The sequence below is a fragment of the Lacerta agilis genome, chromosome 6, assembly GCF_009819535.1.
Source record: "Lacerta agilis isolate rLacAgi1 chromosome 6, rLacAgi1.pri, whole genome shotgun sequence".
Classification (NCBI taxonomy): Eukaryota; Metazoa; Chordata; class Lepidosauria; order Squamata; family Lacertidae; genus Lacerta; species Lacerta agilis.
Window position 1 is genome coordinate 39,728,282 of NC_046317.1, and position 19,257 is coordinate 39,747,538.

The window sequence follows — 19,257 nt, forward strand, 5'->3', positions numbered from 1 at the left end:
ACTCTTCTTAGTAGGTTTTGCCCCAATGAGGCAGTTGTAAGGACTGAAGGTCCTTGCCTTAGAAGCTGCTCTCTAAGGCTCCTCCCAGGTCCTTCCCCAGCAACCTAAGGCTCCTTTGTCTTGTGTTTCTTTCCTCTGCCTCTTCATTGTTCTGCTGGTTCTGGGAGACATGGGGGGAGGGGAGCTGGTCACAACAGGATGAGGAGACCCCCTGGCTTCTTCAGCAGCCTGTCTCCACTCTGGACTGCTGTCTGCCCCAGCCTCTTCCTGTGCACTAAACCCTGTTGCCTCTTCAGCTTCCAACACCTCCTCCTCCCTCTTCTCCCTCTGACTACTCATTGTCGTCCCACCACCAATCCCTTGGCTCTGAGCCTTCTTCTGTTGGAGTTCCCTTGGGGTTCCCCACCTGACTCCTCCCACCATTCCTTTGCATCCAGCCAGTCCATGACAATAGCTAAAGCAGTATCATACCACTTTAAACAGCCATGACCTCCCTCAAAGAATCTTGGGAACTGTGGTTTGTTAATGGTACTGAGAATTGTTAAGAGATCACCTATTAACAGGAACTCAAGTGCTATGTTAGTACCGTGTGCCATATTTCACAACCACTGTTCTATGGGCCAAACTACATGTGATATGGGAGACTCATGATTTTTACCACAGTGTGTTATGTGGGAACCACAAATTTAATTATAGCAGCAGCTGTTGGGCGTGCATCATTGGTGCTATTAATTAGGTAATTTTAGACTTTGGGCGTAACGATCTACTGCAGTGGGTGGGGCAAGTGGCTATTTAGATGGTACTGTGTCTTACTTCATTTACCGGTACCTCAAAATGTGGTAAGCCAGTTCTGCTGCATGCTTAACCTTTTAACTGGGGGCAGTTTTTGTAGCAAAGTTCACCATTATATTCTCACCCACAGGGAAAATCACCCACAGAGACTATTAACACACACATACCAGCATCACTGGAGGAAAATTAGTGGCTTAGGGACTCAACTTTGACTGCAAAAATGGCCTGTAGTGGAAGAAGGGTTCAGCATATACACCACATGATGATGCAGAATAAAAATTTCAATGCTCCAAGGGTGCATTTTGGGTTAAAAAAAAAACTAATCAGGAGACTAACTAATCACAACTCTCCTGTTTTGCATGCAGTTTGGCTCTAAAAAATTCTGGAACTGGCCAGAGGGGATATAGTAATAGATGGCCTGTTTCACAGAACTAGTTCTGTATACATGCACATAAATTAAGCTCCTTCCGTTTTTGGGTGGAAGTGTTCTGTCACATTGAATATCACTGTCTCCTTCCCCAGGTATTTTCCATTTGGAATAGTGTTCCTTATTGCTGGTAAGATCTTGGAAATGGATGATCCATCAGCCATTGGGAAGAAGCTAGGCTTTTACGCTATTACTGTGGTTTGTGGCCTGGTGGTACATGGACTTTTTATTCTGCCAATGACATACTTCTTCATTACCAAGAAGAACCCCATTGTTTTCATCAGAGGGATTCTTCAAGCCTTGCTTATTGCTCTGGCCACATCATCCAGGTACCATATAATGAATGAAACACTGGCGCAATTTTACCTTGCACTCCTTATTTTTGTCCAGTTCCCTTACTCCCAGTTCGCTAAGGCACTCCTGCTGCAGGGTCTCCAAATCCACGTCTCCCAATCCCTGGATTCTAAACTGTGAGACAGTGACATGTACAATCAATCTGACCTTTTCTCCACTGGCCCCACCATCTCCTCCCTGCCTTGCTCAGATAATTTTCCTGGATCGGTCAGCGGCTTCAATACCCATAGCAATCCTTCTGGATTACTTGGATAGGGGACACTAATCTGCAGTGGGCTTCCTCTTGCCACTTTGGTATGTAGCCAGGTTTGATCTAGAAATCTTCTGCCCATCCCATAGAAATTATCCTTTGTGGTGTCACTAGACAAACAGAAGCTCAAGTAGGGTACTGGCAAGAAGCCCAAATGTTGTACTTTGTGGCCAGTCCCTGCAATACTTCCCCACATTCCCATAACACAAGAGCTGCTCTACAGATTAACTTCATAATCCAATCTATAAATAGAGAGATCAGGGTCAAACCAGGTATCTCATACCAGCAGTCTTCTGCAGTTTGAGAAATAGTGCAGCAATGCAAATAGCCAGCATATGTAGTCTTCTTATAAGAACATCCCAATACCCAGTTGGAGATAAAAGTCCTATTTGTGGGGGTGGTGGGTGTTATGCGGTGCTGATGATGCCCTGGTAGAGTTCCAAAGACAGCCATGAGAAGGGCAGAGGTAGTTGTGATAATGGAAGCATTTGCTTTGATTATATTGAGATGGATGACTGCTGGACCTGAGTACATTGTGGGCAAAAGATTATGCACTCATCCTTCTTCTTATTTTTAAATCAGAGCTATGCTTTTTGTTTATTAGGGTGATATCTTTATTAGGGCAACCAAAACATCAAAAAATAGTGCTCAAGATTTTGAGTTCCTCAGAATTCTTTGTCAGCTTGATGATAAAAAAAGACTACAAAAGGGGTTCCAGAAAGACCAGAAATGGCTGATCAAGCCATCTGTGCCTGCAGCTGCTAAGTCTTAAGATGGAGTGTGGGAGAAATTCGAGTTAGGTCATATCAGGCGGTTTGCAGGTTTGGGGTTGCACCCAGGCCTCCTGGAAAAGAGAAAACACATAATGGTTGGTCCACAATTTCTGTAAGTATGACAACAAGCTGCTACTCATTTCTGTCTCCGTGTTTTTAGGTAACATTAGAGAAGAACTAAGGCTCAGGTTTAAGCACCTCACAGAAGCTGATTATCTATATCCATTTCAGTCTGGCTCCTCATTTGGCATTAGGTCATCACAGCTCACATGATGGCAAAAGAAATCCTGAAAGACTTGTTCTCCCTGGTGCGTTCCAGAGAGCCACTACCTGCAGCAGGGCTTCCTCAGCTAGTTATTTGAACTGCACAAAAAATGCAAAATGAATGGCATGAAAGGCAATGAGAGGTAATGACAGTAGAAAGGAAGCGCAGTTGAACTTTGGGAATGGGGAGAGAGAACACCAACTTTTATTGCCACCTGTTGTTGGCCAGCTCATCCTCCTGAGTACGGCTACAGTCAGTACTGACCCTGCCAGTAGGACTATAGTTTTTTTATGGATGCATCTTGGCAGTGCCACCTGCAGGTTTGAGATAGCCCCCCTACTTTATAGTTTTGCTGATTTCACTCTATTTTTCTCCACTTTGTCCTTACAGCTCAGCCACTCTGCCTATAACCTTCAAGTGCTTGTTAGAGAATAACCATGTGGACAGGAGGATTGCCCGATTTGTGCTCCCAGTGGGGGCGACAATCAATATGGATGGGACCGCCCTTTATGAAGCAGTAGCAGCTATTTTTATTGCTCAAGTAAACAATTATGAGCTGGACTTTGGACAGATCATCACCATAAGGTAAAAAACCAATTTACAAAGGAGGTCCCATATTTAGCAAGCTTGACTTACGGATATTTCCTGCAAATCTGCATACTGTGCACATTGCTGATACATGATCCAAGCATCCTCATTCATAATTACATATGGGAAAACGTAGAGTATATTTCCCTGAATTGCTTAGGAAGGCACAATGCTTTATGGGAAGTGAAAGTTTGGATTGGATGCCCCATGGTAAGCCTCTCTGTTAGCATTGTGGTGCTTTTATGGGGTCAAATTCTAGAGCTGCACATTTACCTGGGACTAATCCTCACTGAACACAATGAGACTTGCTTCTGGGTTAACTTACAAAGGATAGCACTTCAGACTTCAGAAAGAAATGTAGTAGGAAAATACATATACAACCTTTGATTACCACCATAGGTATCCTCTGAAACGGCATGTAACTTCAGAGATAGCTTCATTCATTTGCCCCATTCTGTTACCCTGCCTGCCAGAAGACTCTGTGTGCTTTGAGCTCTGATCCTTGTAAACTAGGCCTAACTTACATTTGTCTTCTAAGCAGATTCCCAGTTGTGAATTTCTAAAATGAAAAAAGCTCAAGGATCAAATGAGCCTGTGAGCTAAAACATCTGATCTGGAAGCTCTTTCTCATAATTCCAGATGTGTGTGGCTGCTTGTGGTCACACAGTGGTTAGAGAAAGACACTCTTCATGCTCCAAGACATACTATTATTTTCTTATTACTTTGCATGTGCCAGGGCTGAATCCTGGGATGCTAAAGGGCGGACCTGGTGAAGCCTAGCTTCATAGTTAAGCGCTATAAATTTCACAAGCTCTTAAGGGCTAAGAGTCCAAACTGTGCAGTGTGTAATTTAAACACAGGATGTCTGGTGTTTGGGACAGGAATAAAATAGACAGGTTTCCAGTAAAGTAGTGGTAAAAGAATTATCAGACCAGAAACAAAACAACTCACTACTGAATATTTAAATCCATGACTGTGTCATTTCTAGATGCTTCATAATTTTGTTCAGGCTGAACCAAAGTAATCAGCTTTATGTTAGGCTATGTTTTTATGTAGCTGTGATTTGCCATTTCAATTCTTGTTCTCACTGGAATTTATTGTTAAGAGCAGGGGGGTTCCTGCCATTAGTTTTATTGCAATTAATTGCTTTGTTCTGTGCTAAATGTCATACTGAGACAGCCAGTGTTGTGTAGTGGTTAAGAGTGGTAGACTCGTAATCTGGGGAACTGGGTTCGTGTCTCCGCTCCTCCACATGCAACTACTGGGTGACCTTGGGCTAGTCACACTTTTTTGAAGTCTCTCTGCCCCACTCACCTCACAGAGTGTTTGTTGTGGGGGAGGAAGGGAAAGGAGAATGTTAGCCGCTTTGAGACTCCTTCGGGTAGTGATAAAGTGGGATATCAAATCCAAACTCTTCTTCTTCTTCTACTGCCCAGTATGCAACCCAGCCAGACAAACATGGGTCATGTCTGGCAGCAGCCAAGTATTAGTATGGCACAATACATGGTGGGTTGGTTGCATTCGAGCTTTTTGGGTCACAAGTTGCACTAAGGTGTAATAAGGTGTGTAAGGTGTATTGAAAACAAGGAACTGGATTCCGACTCTGCAGAAACCTTCTGCTGATGTTATCCCACTGACTTTAACAGTGTAGCTTGAGAGAATTATTGGGGGCTGTACAGAAGGAGGCAGTCTTTCAAATATTTGGGGCCTAAGTAATTTAGAGCTTTAAACACTAACGTGAGCACCTTGAATTGGGCCTGGAAATGAACTGGCAGTGATATGGCTGACACGTTATTTGTATTCAAACAATATCAAGTCCAGTTTGGCAGCTTCATGTGGCGGGACAGCGGCACAAAATTTTCCCATCAACTTTTTTTTTTGTGGAGGGCCCCAATCCAGCTCTAGTAGTGTGAAGCCTGTTGCATGAAATAGCTCTGGTGGGCCCCAGATTGGGGTGTGCATCACCATTCACATTAAAAATCCCCATCCAACCTATTCAATGGACTTCTGTTCCAGCTCAGTTCAGATTGGAGCATATGAGAGTCACTTATAGTTGTGGGTCAAATATGAGCATGGAGGAAAATTCTCTGTTGGTTCCAAATATGTGTTCTTCCATGTTAGATCATTACTATCCTTCTCTCTCTCTCTCTCTCTTTGGTAAAAGTATCACAGCAACAGCTGCCAGCATTGGTGCAGCTGGAATCCCACAAGCTGGCCTTGTGACTATGGTTATCGTTCTTACATCAGTGGGGCTTCCTACAGATGATATCACTCTAATCATTGCGGTCGACTGGGCCTTGTAAGTAACTGGATGGTGGGTTTTTTTTAGACTTTTCTCTCATCTTCAAACCAAACTGAAAGTGTGACTATTGAACTGCTCCATTCATAGCAACCTACAGCACACTGTGAGCTGAAAGGTGCAATAGAGGGTGGTCATGTCATGAAAGTCACAGAATTGCTTGACTGAATCAAACCAAAGATCTGTCTAGTACAGGACACTATTGCCAACAGTGGCCAACTAGATGCCCATAGGATGCCCATAAGCAAGACATACTGAAAAAATGTACCTGTGCTGCTCATACACGTAGTAATCTAGTATAATATATGCAACATGTTGGTGGCGCACAATAATCTCCAAGTCAATTATACATTCTTTATCATATATTAGTCATCAAAGTTCTGAGAAAAATATATAAAGTCTTATACAAAAGCCACAAGGATGTTAAACTCAGTCTTTAGATTTCCTTTAAATAAATTCCTGAAGATATCAACAAAGGTAAGTTCACTGTGATTTCCAAAAGCGTGCTAAGCAAACCTAGTTCTTCAGCTTAAGCCAAGAAAAAGTTTTCTTCATGAATTTGTATATGTATCCAAGTTTTGAGAACCAGTGAAGAAGCCCGTAATCTTTTGTGGGAGTGTGCTATCTGCAAGCCCCAATCAAAGGGCCCCATTGGAGGCGAATAACGGCCTCCTAAACTACAGGATTGCTTGGGTGAAACAGGTGGAAAACGCCGGCACCCTGTCTCTTCATCTTTATGTACATCTTTATTAATGTCTGTTTGTAATGTCACCAACACCTCACACTTTTGGAAACCACAGTGAACTTACCTTTGTTGATATCTTCAGGAATTTATTTAAAGGAAATCTAAAGACTGAGTTTAACATCTGGAAGACATACTAGAATTAGATATTTAGAAGGTATCAAACTTTTCAAAAACATACACATTGTAATTAGATATCAACAGTCTGTTTTCAGATTTGTCAGGTTATAAGTCCTTGTGGCTTTTGTATAAGACTTTATATATTTTTCTCAGAACTTTGATGACTAATATATGATAAAGAATGTATAATTGACTTGGAGATTATTGTGCGCCGCCAACGTGTTGCATATATTATACTAGATTACTACATAAGCAAGACGTGGCAATCATCCTTTGATGAGACATACTGATTGTGAATTTTAAAATTAGGTCTAATAGATCATAGATTTTGATGGAGGGAGGGAAGGAGTTGGATCTGGATGGTGGGCTGATCCACAACTCTGCCACCTTCTGTAGGTCACTTTGACAGGTGGGTGGGGCTGCTTACCTGCCAATCACATGACACCAGGTGATTAAACTCTGAACCTGTGGCCTGCAAAGGAAGAATAGTACACTCTTGATTCTTCATTTCTTTGTTTGTGGCCCTGGCTTGAATTAAAAGAAGAATTCATATTGCGGATGAAAATATTCTTACTTAAAGCCTCGGTTTGAATTCAAGCAGCAGCAGCAAAGGGAGATATGGGAGCACACTCTGAATATGCCCCCTGTTGTTGTTGTTGTTGCTGCTGCTGTTGTTGTTAATAATAATAATAATAATAATAACAACAACAACAACAACAACAACAAATTTCTATAACACCCTTCATCCAAAGATCACAGGGCAGTTTACAACATAAAGCCATTCTTCATTTTCAGCTGTAATTATGCAATTGTTGAATTTGCTGTCTTTTTCTGTTGCCTCACGGTGACAGGAAAAGAACCAAATTCAAAAAGTGAAATGCCTCTGGCATAGAACCGTGGCATTGTGGGAAACTAAAATGGCAGCTAGCAATGCTGCTGTTCACTGCCACTAGGGCTCATGGATGTGGGAGGGGATTCCCTGGGAACACTTTGCTGAGGGCTGCCTTTACATCTTTTTTTGGCTTACAGCTTTGACAGTGGGACAGGCTGTGACTGTGGGCAAATCTAAACATTGCAGTGGCAGATCCATGTTTCCACCCACATACACATATCTACTTAACAACATATGAAAACCTTTCTGGTTCAACCTAACCTCCATTAAGATAATAAAAAGAAAGAAAGAAAGAAAGAAAGAAAGAAAGAAAGAAAGAGAAAGAAACAAAACAAAACCTGGACAATGCTGATCTTGGACCACCCTTTGCTTTTTAAAGCCAAACATCTGGATGTTTCTGGATTTCAGCTTTATGACCCACATCAATATATTAACCAATGTGATTGAGTTTTCAGATGTGCTTGTTTGCATTGGAAAAATAAGGAAATCACATGATGTGTTTCAGATTGAATGCAGCTCTGCCAAGATGAATTTGACTCGGCTTCAAATAATGTACTAAGTGTAGTTCCAGCTAATACACCTGCCCTTTCACCTCAATTTTGTATGTTCAAAGCAGCTTAAAAGCTGCATTTTACAAATGTGTCCCTTTCAGTTTTTGCTCTGTGAAAATGAAATGGGTTTTACCTTATGACTATGAAACAACCTACGTGCAAAGAAAATAAAGTGGAAAATGTATCATTTCAAAACAAAAATGTTACCAAGAGCTAATACACACAGTAATAGTAAATGCTAGTAATGGAGAGTCATGTAAACTGCAGTGCCAAACATACTATATCTTTTCCCACTTCATTCCTTTAGCAACTTGAGGAAGTAAACTGATCACTTGCAAAGAGCTTTCTTCTATTGCTCAATCTACATCAGATGCCCTTCTACTTTTCCCTTCCCAGCTGGTCCTTTAGGGCAAATGGAGCACTGCTCCAGCAACCTCAGTTTGCCATCAGCCAGCTCCCCAACCGCTGGCCTTCCTTCTTACAAGCAATCCAACAGGTGGCTCTGGCTGTCAGCTTCCTCCTCCTTAGTCTCAGCTTTGCTTGTGTAGGACTCAGCAAGGAGACAAACCAAGAACTAGTAGTCTTTGCCCGTCATTGGTTATAACTGATACAGCTGACATCCCTGCTTTTCACCCCACCAGTCCTAAAGGCCAGTAGCCACTACTGCCTCCCACCTTCCTTCTCCTCTCTGAGCTCTCCCCACCACCACGGACATTAAATTAGGGGCCACATTTCCTCATCCCTGTTTTAGCTCAACCAACACACTCCTGGCCCCTGAAAATGTCCAAGTGCCTTTTCTTTTCCAAGTGGAATCAAATGTGTTTTACTCTCCATCTGGACATGCTTAATGGCTCCTCCTGCTTATGTCTTCTAAAAAAACACACACACACACCATACGAAGTACACTTTCCTTCCTTGTTCTCCTGTTTTTGTCTTTAAAACACATTCCAGTTTTATTTTTATATCCTTGGCTCAAGATTGCTTCCTTCATTATTCACAAAAGGTCCTTAATATTTCTGGACTGATAGAAGTTTCTTTACAATCTCTTTAAAGCTGCTGCACGGGATTCCACACTTTACAGAATTAATTCCAGATCAACCCACTCAAGAGATTTCTGGTGCCATTTAAATAGAATCCAGAGACCAAAAGTGCAATGTCAGTTGGGGGAAGATTTAGGGAAATCCAGAGTGAATTTAGCTACTCATCTACCACCCAAATGCTATTTTGCTCCATGTTTCTTTCTTTTGCATTCCACCATGCATGCCAGTATTTAGAATGACAAAGAGGACAGCAAACAAAATGTATAAGAGTTTCTGCCCCACTGAATTGACTTTTTTGATCCTTGGAAAAAAAAATACATGAGGGATTTAAATACCAAATGCAGGTGCAGAGGAACAGACAGTCATGGTGTAGAATCACAGGTTTGGAAGGCACAAAAATGTTTTTTGGGGGTGATATCCCTTTACCTTTTTTTGGCATTCATGGGATGCTTCCAGACTGCCCCTATTTTTGAATGGTTTTAACACACATACCAACAATTCTGTTTGATTGGAAGGTCTTGTGCAAGAAACCCACATCCCCCAAAGATTAGGCTTTTTGCAATAAGGAAAGTGATGAGGGTATGCACTGGAATATGTAGGATAAGACTTGCTTTGACCCACTGTTGTCTAATCTCCCTGCAAGCAAATTGTGATGAATCTATCATAAGATTAGTTCAAGGTGCTCCTGCACTTGGCCCATTTGGTCTAATATGGTGATATATGAATTTACACTCAGTAGGTGACTTTATTTCCTATTCTCCATAACTTGTTGTTTTAGGATGATATCAGATTATATTCATGGACTTTTATTTTGCATGGGAGTATAACAGAGAGAAGTCTAAATCTGTGAGCATTTGCATAACAAAAGGGAATGGCGTCCTTAATGCCCCCACTGTGTTTTGACAGAGACAGATTCCGAACAATGATCAACGTGCTGGGGGATGCTCTTGCTGCTGGAATCATGGCTCACATCTGCAGAAAAGAATTCACCAAGGATGGGTCTGAGGTAGGAGAAAAATTAACAATGGAGTTACAGTATAGTGTTGCACTTTCAACCAAAACAATAATAAAAATGGAATGTAGTGGTAGGCACATTGTGGGTGGATTATCAATGTTTGAGGGCTAAACTGTGTGTTTTAAATTATATTCATCCCGTGTTAACAGCCTTTCTTGCACTATAATACTTCAGACTGCAGGTGAGGATGGTGCAAATACAGGAAGCTGTGTTACACAGTAAGCTTGCAACTTACGTGCATTTGACTTGTGCGCATCCAGCTTCACGCACATGGCAAAACATAAATAAAAGGGGCCAAAAAAGGGGGCAGGGTTCCAGGGGGAAAGTCCCACCTGCCATTGATCCCAATGTGCTTTGACTACTGTATATGTGATTTTGGCTTTAGGCACAATTCCTGGAACATAACCCCCACATAAGCTGCAGGTTTACTGCCTTGAGTCAGACATTTGGTGCACTGTCTACAATGACTAGTCGTGGCTCTCCAGGGTTTCAGATGGGAATCAATCAATTTGGAATTGAACCTGGGATATTCTGCATGCAAAGCAGATGCTTAACCACTGAAATATGACCCTTCCCCATGTGTTTAAATGATTCCCCTTACTTCAAAACTCTAAGCTTTTGGATAACTATATGTGAGGAAGAAGAGTTCTAGCCTAGCCTGCTTTATAGTGTGCCTTTCAATGTGCAGAAAGTTGTTGTTTTAGTGTAGGGAACACACCCCAATCTGAACTGGTACAATTGCAGAAGGGTCATCTATTTCTGAATTTGTAGCTCCAATCTGGATTGTGAGTCCTGCCATTTTGAAACATGGCAGTGCCCTACTGGCTTTTGACAGCTGTGTCTCTTGTGACCATAAATATATAATTCACAGCACATGAAAGTGAGTGTGGTTTAATTCCTCTCCAGCTTTTGTAGGCCCCAAGTTTCCATACAAGTCAACGATACCACATGCAATGGTTTACCATCTCTAAAATAGTAATGAGAATCTCCCTGTTCCATTCATAGGTGCCTTTGATCTGTGAAACAAAACCCATCAGTATCCACCAGATCATGGCTTACCAGAGAAATGGCTGTGTGAAGAACATGAATGAGCCTCATGGACCTGTACCATCAAAGACATTCCAGCATCAAATACCTGTTCAAGTGGAGCAAGAAGAAAACCCGACAGAAACTCATACAGAGAAATCCAGCAGTAAGGAGCACTGCACTATTGAAATCAATGAACTGGAGACAAATGTGTAACTGTTATTCTGGAGGTATTTGAAACCTAATGACTACCTCACAGCTGGAATCGGGAGACAGCCTTTTGCCTTGAATGGGAAAACATGGAATGACTGCCATGTGCGAACTACGGCTATGAGGCCAGCTGTGAACATCTGTGAAGAAGAAGAAAGAAGGCTTCAACGCGTGTGGGGGTTTTTCAGTAGCTTGGTTGGTTTTGGTACAAAGGAATTGATCAGTGGACAACTTTGGTTTACTCTAGGCAATCTTATATGACTCTGCTTATGATGCTCTTTAAAAGAACTCTGACTCCTTTAAAATGATTCATAAGAGCTAACCGTCTCACCATCCTCCTAATCATGAAGATAACGTCAATATTCACAATTCCTTTATTTCACTGAACAGCTTCAAAATTAACATTAGCCTCAAACAGTAAAACTTTTGCATTCAATTAACAGGGCAACAAATCAAAAATACATTTATCTTAGCAAAAGACCAAAGTAATAATATTTCCCATTTGAAATGGCTTGTCATTATTATAAATCTTACAAAATTAAATATGTTTGCACATAGCAACATCAGCTCATGGAGTCTTCCCTCTCCTCCAGAGATCATGATCTCTGCAAGGAGACCATAAGCATGTGCTTTCGTTTTCGGCCAACTGCTGATTGTCATTATATGCAATCCCCGACAAACTGTGGTTACGGTTTGCGGAAAGAACTCAGCTTTAAACCATGGTTATTGATCCTGGCTTATTTCAATAAACGATAGGAATGCTAACCACAGTTCCTGGTTGGGACATAAAAACAAACCATGGTTAATTTAAAATGGAGGGGGATGCTTCCCATCTCCTCCTTGTAGCATGCCACAGGAGGAAAGAGAAAACTCATATGACTCTTGCGTGTCATATGAAAAAGTGGTTCAGTGGTTCATGTGAATCACGCCAGTAAGTTATTATGTAGCTAACCACTCTGAATTGCAATTTAACTCCTATCCATTATTCTGTTGAAATATTAGTCTCTCTGTACTCAGGTTGACTCACTATTCTGTGAGAGGAATTCAAGCACTCTAGATTTGTGCAGTTAAAGTGGTTTAAAGGACCACTTCACATCAAATCCATTTTTAAAAAAGAATCAGACTATTTGCAGTTTGGAAATTGACAGAAATGTGTTGAAAAGTGAGGGACGAACAAATGACTAACGGGAAGATGTATAAATATTGTGACAGCAAATCAGGATGAATGCAGGACTGATACTCATTGTTGTATAACTGCCCTGCAAATAAAACAGAATGGATACTCAATAAAGGCCAGTTATAATCTAACCTCTGCATAAGCTTTGTGCAAGCAAACTCAATAAACTGGTTTTCTCGAGGAGCCCTATGGCAATTTCATTGCATTTCAGTAGCTGCATTCTATGGTAATGACTGAGTACAAAAAAGGGATCTGTGCAAATCAGGGATTCTCAAAATCCTTTTCTCTTTTATTTCTTTTGCAATCCAGAGTGTTTGTTACTTGGCTAATCGGTTTTTTTAAGTTTTTCATGTGTATGTTGCCATGTATATTACCATTTTGGAACTAATAACAGGGTTTTTTGTTTGTTTCTTTAACGAACCTGTTATTTGGAAGAGGGTCTCAAAGGTAGGCATTAAGCTAATCTACAAATATCCCATCATGTTTGCCTTCCAAGTGCCAGATGCATGTGTTTCTCTTCTTTTTCCTTCATTTAAAAAAATCTAGTTCCATTCTATGACAGCATCCACAGCATCTAGACTGCAGGCGTCCAAACACACACACAAAACCTGGTGCTACAGAAGAGTACGTAACGTTCTCTTCTTTGTATAGACTGTATATATACTATGACGTTTATGACCCAGATCCCTTGACTAATATAGAGCTTGTGGTCAGAGAGCAGACTAAACATAGGCTGGGATCCAGTGTACATGACTGGCACATTTTCATTGTAACACTGTCCTCACTTCCATAGTAAATGTTCTTATGAACTCCCACCCTTAAACTTGTTTTTCTGAGTTAATAACCATGCTCCACACACACACACACACACACACACACACACACGGCTAGACCTTCAGCTCCATTCCAAGTATTCAGCCACACATTCCTGGGCTTCTAATAATGGGAATGGCAGTCATTTGAAGTCGAAGCAGCTTGAAGGATGGGGGAAGACTGTGGCTGTTGAATAGGCTATGCCAATTTCTCAGTCTAATTGGCAGAAGGTTATTAGAGGTGGCCAAGACTCCCATAGTCTTGTTGCACAGAAGATGGAATTGATTCTACTCTGTGATGTAGGGATTGTATTCAAGTGACTTTTACTCAGAGTAGGCCCATTGAGATTAATGACCATATCTAACTTAATTTCAATGGGTTCCTTTCGAGTAAAAGTTAGGTGTCTACAACCCTAGGATTGTGACTGAGGAGAGTCGGGTTCAAACACCTCACTCCTGAAGCTTTCTAGCTAGAGTTGGGCCATTTGGTGTCACCCAGCCTAAAAAAAGTGGTTCTTGAGATTAGAAAGGTGGGAAGGCACGAAGTGTGCCACCTAGAGCTCCTTAGAAAGGCAGAATAAAAATGTATTAGAAACCTAGCAGGTGACATAGCTTTATTCTTGCCCCCTGCATGATGACAAGGTACATCTGCCAAAATTCTCCTCTGCAGAACCGTTAAAAGTGTGGGAACCCTTTTCTCTTCTGCCTCTGGACAGCAGATGTGGGATCAGCAGGTTCATCTGGTAGGCCATGACTTAGGGTCGTATTCTGAAGAAGAGGTGACTGAGTGATTGGAAAGCTGCCTGCTTCTGAGACTGGAAGCTCTTCTCCTTTTCAGTGCCTGCTTTGGAGAAGAGAGGTCCTTCACAGAAGATTATTTCCCTAAACCCTTCTGTTCACTTTGAGCAGACTTCACAGTTGTTCTCTCTGCATCTGCTTTCATTCTCTTTTCTTTCTCTTCTCCTTCCTTTCTTTTTAAAAAAACTTTCTCACGGATCACTCACTACGCTGGCATTTTGCTGGTCTCCCACCCCTGCCTTATTCCTTCATTGGAGGGAGGAACTTTTATGTCACATCGTTTGATGAGAAATAGAGACGGGGCCTTTGGGGAAGGAGGAAACGATGACACGATCTTTGCCACCCCTAACATTTTTATATTGGTGGGAATTTGCTGTGGACCCTGGCTTCTTATTTTTATATATAGGTTGGGATACTTTAAGAATGTTTTCTTTATTTCGCAAATTCTTAAATTATAAAACAACTCTCCCTGTACAACCAGTATGACCAATTGTACCATATATTGATTACCAGTGTTTTCAGTGGGAAATGTTTTTAATAAACATACAGTTGTGAAAAGGTTTGCCTATGTGCTACTTAAATGAGATGATTTTTCACCTTCAGACAGAGATCAATATTGTCAGATATCTGCCATCTGACAAGATGTTCTACAGCTCTTGAATTAGATATTTTGAATATAGCTTTCAAATTTGCATTCTCAAAGGGTTTTTTTGGGTTTTTTTTACTGGAAAATTTAAATTTGAATACTTTGGACATGTTGCCATCTCTCAATTGTCTTGATTTTTGCAGGGTTTGCATATGAAATCTAACAAATTGTCAGATACTACATATAATTAAATGTTAATGAAATTATTTCAGATTAATACCATTGCATCATAACTACCAAATATTGTTCAATATTAAAAGCTACTGTTTGCCAACAATCAAATACAGTTAAATGTTGTATACCAAGTGGTTTTCAGAGTGTTTCTGGGGAACCTTGAGTTCCTCAACTAGAAGATAACTAATGGGGGACAAAATAAATTTGTGTACATAACTACTAATTTTCCAGTGGCGTGCACAGTTGTAAGAGAATGCTAGGTGTATTCTAACACACATTCTAAGTTAACAGTGGACAGTAGTGAGGCCCAACAGTGGCTCAGGTGAACTGAGTGCACTCTTGGACATGACCCAGAACATTCTAGAATATGCAATAGCTTTTTTGGTTGATACAGAAAAAAGTTCCCTGAATTGTGAGATAGCATTGCATATGGCAGCAGAGTCTTGTGGCACTTAAAGACTAAACTGTTTGACATAAGCTTTTGTGGACTGCAGAACACTTCATCAAATACATATTGGGCTGAAACTGTCCTTATACTACTCCTACTAATATCATTTATTATTTTATTATATCACTCTTATTAGTATGAAAACCAAAACCACTCCATTATGCAAAAAGGGGGAGGCTGTTTTGCTTATTCCTTTATGATATGGATTTGGTGCATGTCTCTCCACAATAATAATTTCCCACAGTTTACTGTTTAACAGATCTATAGTTAGAGTCCTGAAACATATGGCTGCCACAAAATTTGCTTCTATTCTCTATTTGTGCACACCCAACAGAAACCATTTCAGTAGTTTGGAAGAGGGGGCCCATTTAGGTAGGCAAACTGTGAATTCAGTCCCACATTAAGGCATATGGCTCTGTTCTCATTTTCCTGCAATATATCACTGCAGTTGTTGATTATGTAAGTGGTATGTGTAGACACTTTGTACTGGTGAATATGGTTCTCATGTGTTCTCCAGGAGACAACAAACATGTGATCCCCTCAGGCTCAGAAGATAATATAAAGCAAACCATCTGCAAATCACAACTGCATTCTGTATGGGAGAAACCATACCGCTCAATGGAAGGGAAATAGCTTTGAACTGGCAACGTTTGCTGCTGTTTCCTTCTACCTTAAACCCCACCCCCAAACTGAAAAAGTAATTTACATTTTATATAAACAGGCTTTGAGAATGCAGAAAGGAAAAACAGGACAGGGAAATACTAAATGGAGGAAATAATAGAGGAAATCAGATCAATTAAATAGGCAATGTAACACTCTAATAATTCATTATTAGGGAAACTTTAGGCTGGAGTTTCATTTGCCTTACAAGTGGAGCAATAAAAGTGAATTCGACAGCAGCTTTCAGTGTCTGTCTGAGAGATTTCCAATATTTCCTGCAGCAGACTAGGTGTTGCAAATTCCCTCTAGCCTCTCTCCAGTTAGATTGCACATGTAGCTGGGGGAAAGTGATGAGTGGACCCACCCAAGTGTATGTGCATGCTAGGAACTTGTTTCAATGCTATTTCTACTAATTTTCTTTAACTTTCTGGGAGCTGAGCTGCACCACTGACTCAAGATCCATATGTTGTGTATTGATGTACTGAGAACCTTAAAAACAATAGACATGATTCAGTTTACAAGATGAAAACTATGATTTAATACCCAGACACCCTCCTTCTTCATCCCAGAATTCCCTTTGTCTTTCTAATTCCATGTTAAGTCAGGGTAGCCTAGCTACACTCAGTTAAAATTCAGGCATTCTGGGATGCTGTCTAGGATCAATAAATGTATCTTCCACCAGTCAGTGACTACATCGCAGTTGTTTGTTCTACATCGCAGTTTGTTCTACAGCAGGGGAAGGTCAAAAGCAGGCCATGGTCAACTTAGTAGTGGGCCACTGGCCAACTTCCAGTGGGTCACCTACTTTCTATGGGCCTTTGGGCTTCTTCCAAAGAATGCTGGGTGTGGGCCTCAGCACTCAATATCCTTACGTAAGGGTGCATACTCAGGATAACTTCACATACATTAGAAGAAGAGTTTGGATTTGAATTTGATATCCCGCTTTTCACTACCCGAAGGAGTCTCAAAGCGGCTAACATTCTCCTTTCCCTTCCTCCCCCACAACAAACACTCTGTGAGGTGAGTGGGGCTGAGAGACTTCAGAGAAGTGTGACTAGCCCAAGGTCACCCAGCAGCTGCATGTGGAGGAGTGGAGACGCAAACCCGGTCCCCCCAGATTACGAGTCTACCACTCTTAACCACTACACCACACTGGCTCTCATTAGCTACTGATTAACTGTCAAGAGATCCTGAGTGTTCACTCTTGTTTTTTTAAAGTGGATGTGTTGGTAGACTGTACAGATTTTAGTTAAACAGAGGGAGAACATGCCACATATTGAAACCACTCCTTCTCTGTTCTAGGAGAAGCTAGGCTGAGGCACAAGAAAGTGTTGTTATAGCTATTCCACAGATATTTCTTTCCCTCCTCTAATTTCAGGCAGGTCAAGGATGAGTGAAGGTCAGGATGGGGGGCAGGGACAGGGACAGTTCACTTTCTTCTCCTCTCATGTGGTTTTTAAGTGTATCTGGCTGGTTGCTCATCTATCTCTGAAGGCAGCCATCTAGCACACGGCTCAAACTTAGAATTCTCCTGTTTCCCAGTGACATTTTATGGGACAACAATGATTCCAATAATGATACGGCATTATTTTGACCTACTAACCCAATACTTATCAAACCATGCTCCAGGGAACTCCACTGTTCCTCAGAAGCTTAGCAAAGATTCATGACTGATAAAATTAGTAATGGTAGACAAGCTTGACCAAAAGACAGTTTGCCTATCACTAGGCTACTAATCTTCCCCTGTAGCAATCTCAATTCACAACGGGCTGGAATATGGAACCTGTGGGCCTCCGGAAGTTGTTGGGCTACAACTCCCATCTTCTGTGACCACTGGTCATGCTGGCTGGGTCTGACTGGAGTTGAAATGCAACAGCACCTGAAGGTCCACAGCTTCCCCATCTCTGATGTGAGCAATGATGAAGTCTCCCAGGCCTGACCCGTGCTGACTGTGCACCTGAGAACACATCCCAGCACCTTCTACAAAGGAAAGTGGGTGTGCAGCAAGGCAAGCAAGAATGCAGAGTCTTCTCCGAAGATAAAAAGCCTGAAAAAATTCCACACCATGGTTCCCAGGAGAATAATTCTGTGTTAAAATTATATTTTAAAGAACAGCTTTGCTTGTTAATCCTTGCTTGTCTGCTTACAATGGTATGCTTAAAGAAAAAGAGAGAAGGGATAATTAATTGTCTTTGCAATGCAAAATGAGACACGTTTATTTATTACTTTAATCAAAACCTTCTAGACACAGAGTTTTAGTCACCTGACTTCACGTGGTACATTGCCACCTCTGATGTATAACATAACTGGAGTTGAATTACCAGGAAACCAAGGGACAGAGCCCAGCAGTGTCAAGAGACAGTAGAATCCATGCATCCAGGAGGAAAGCCCAGTAGTAAATGGCAGACCCCACTGAAAATAACTTGTTCATCTAAGGTGTAAAGCTAAATAATATGCTTATAAGTCCTCTCGCCACCACAGACTAAAAGAGCACAATTCAACCAAGTGAAGCTGACCTGCAGATTATACATCAACAGTACTATCCTATGGATGTCTACTCAGAAGTAAGTCCCATTAAGTTGAGCGGACCTTACTCCCTGGTGTTTATAGGATTGCAGTCAAATGTGTTTACACACACATTTGCAGCATAGCACTAAGGAATCAAGCATTTAGAAGACATTATCGCAAACTATTTACTAAATGGTTGCCTAGAATGTAATCTAAATATTTAATTTCTTAACAATAATATTTACTCGTTTTACACATGAGAAACACGTAGGGTAAGCGTCTCTTGTGTGCAAAGGACAGTGAACCTATTGCAGAGATTTCAAAACCAATGCAAAGCAAAAGTGAGCCAATTTAACCACAGAATACAGGTCATCACAACATAGCATAACTTCAAGGAATTAAGCCCCTGAAAAATATTTACTTGCTGTACGCACACACAAACCCTTTCATACCAACAGACAAACATACTCTCTCATAAAACCATTTGCACACACAGAGCCACACACATCTGCCTAATGCACTACTCCAGTTGCTGGTATCTGGCATGATTGCAAGGGAGGTGAGGACTGCTCAGAGGAGAGAACTATTGGTAAGTCAGGTGGCTGGCTCCAGGGAGCATAGGAAGCCAGCTAGCCAGCCTAGTGCACTGTGATGTCTGCCTTCTACCCAGTGTACTCTTCCATAGCTGCT

At 41.3% G+C, this 19,257-nt stretch overlaps 1 protein-coding gene across 3 annotated transcripts in view; it reads left to right on the top strand.

The window, feature by feature from the left end:
- Positions 1–12,474, top strand: part of SLC1A7 (solute carrier family 1 member 7) — a 37,666-nt gene extending 25,192 nt beyond the window's left edge. For 2 of the 3 annotated variants that reach the window (XM_033152107.1, XM_033152110.1), the window contains 5 exons: positions 1,315–1,548; positions 3,252–3,446; positions 5,614–5,748; positions 10,000–10,099; positions 11,114–12,474. In XM_033152107.1, coding sequence (XP_033007998.1) covers positions 1,315–1,548; positions 3,252–3,446; positions 5,614–5,748; positions 10,000–10,099; positions 11,114–11,350 — 901 coding nt within the window. In that variant the 3' untranslated portion in view covers positions 11,351–12,474. The remainder of the gene's footprint in view (positions 1–1,314; positions 1,549–3,251; positions 3,447–5,613; positions 5,749–9,999; positions 10,100–11,113) is intronic. The other variant, XM_033152109.1, reaches the window with a different exon arrangement.
- The last annotated feature ends 6,783 nt before the right edge of the window (positions 12,475–19,257 follow it).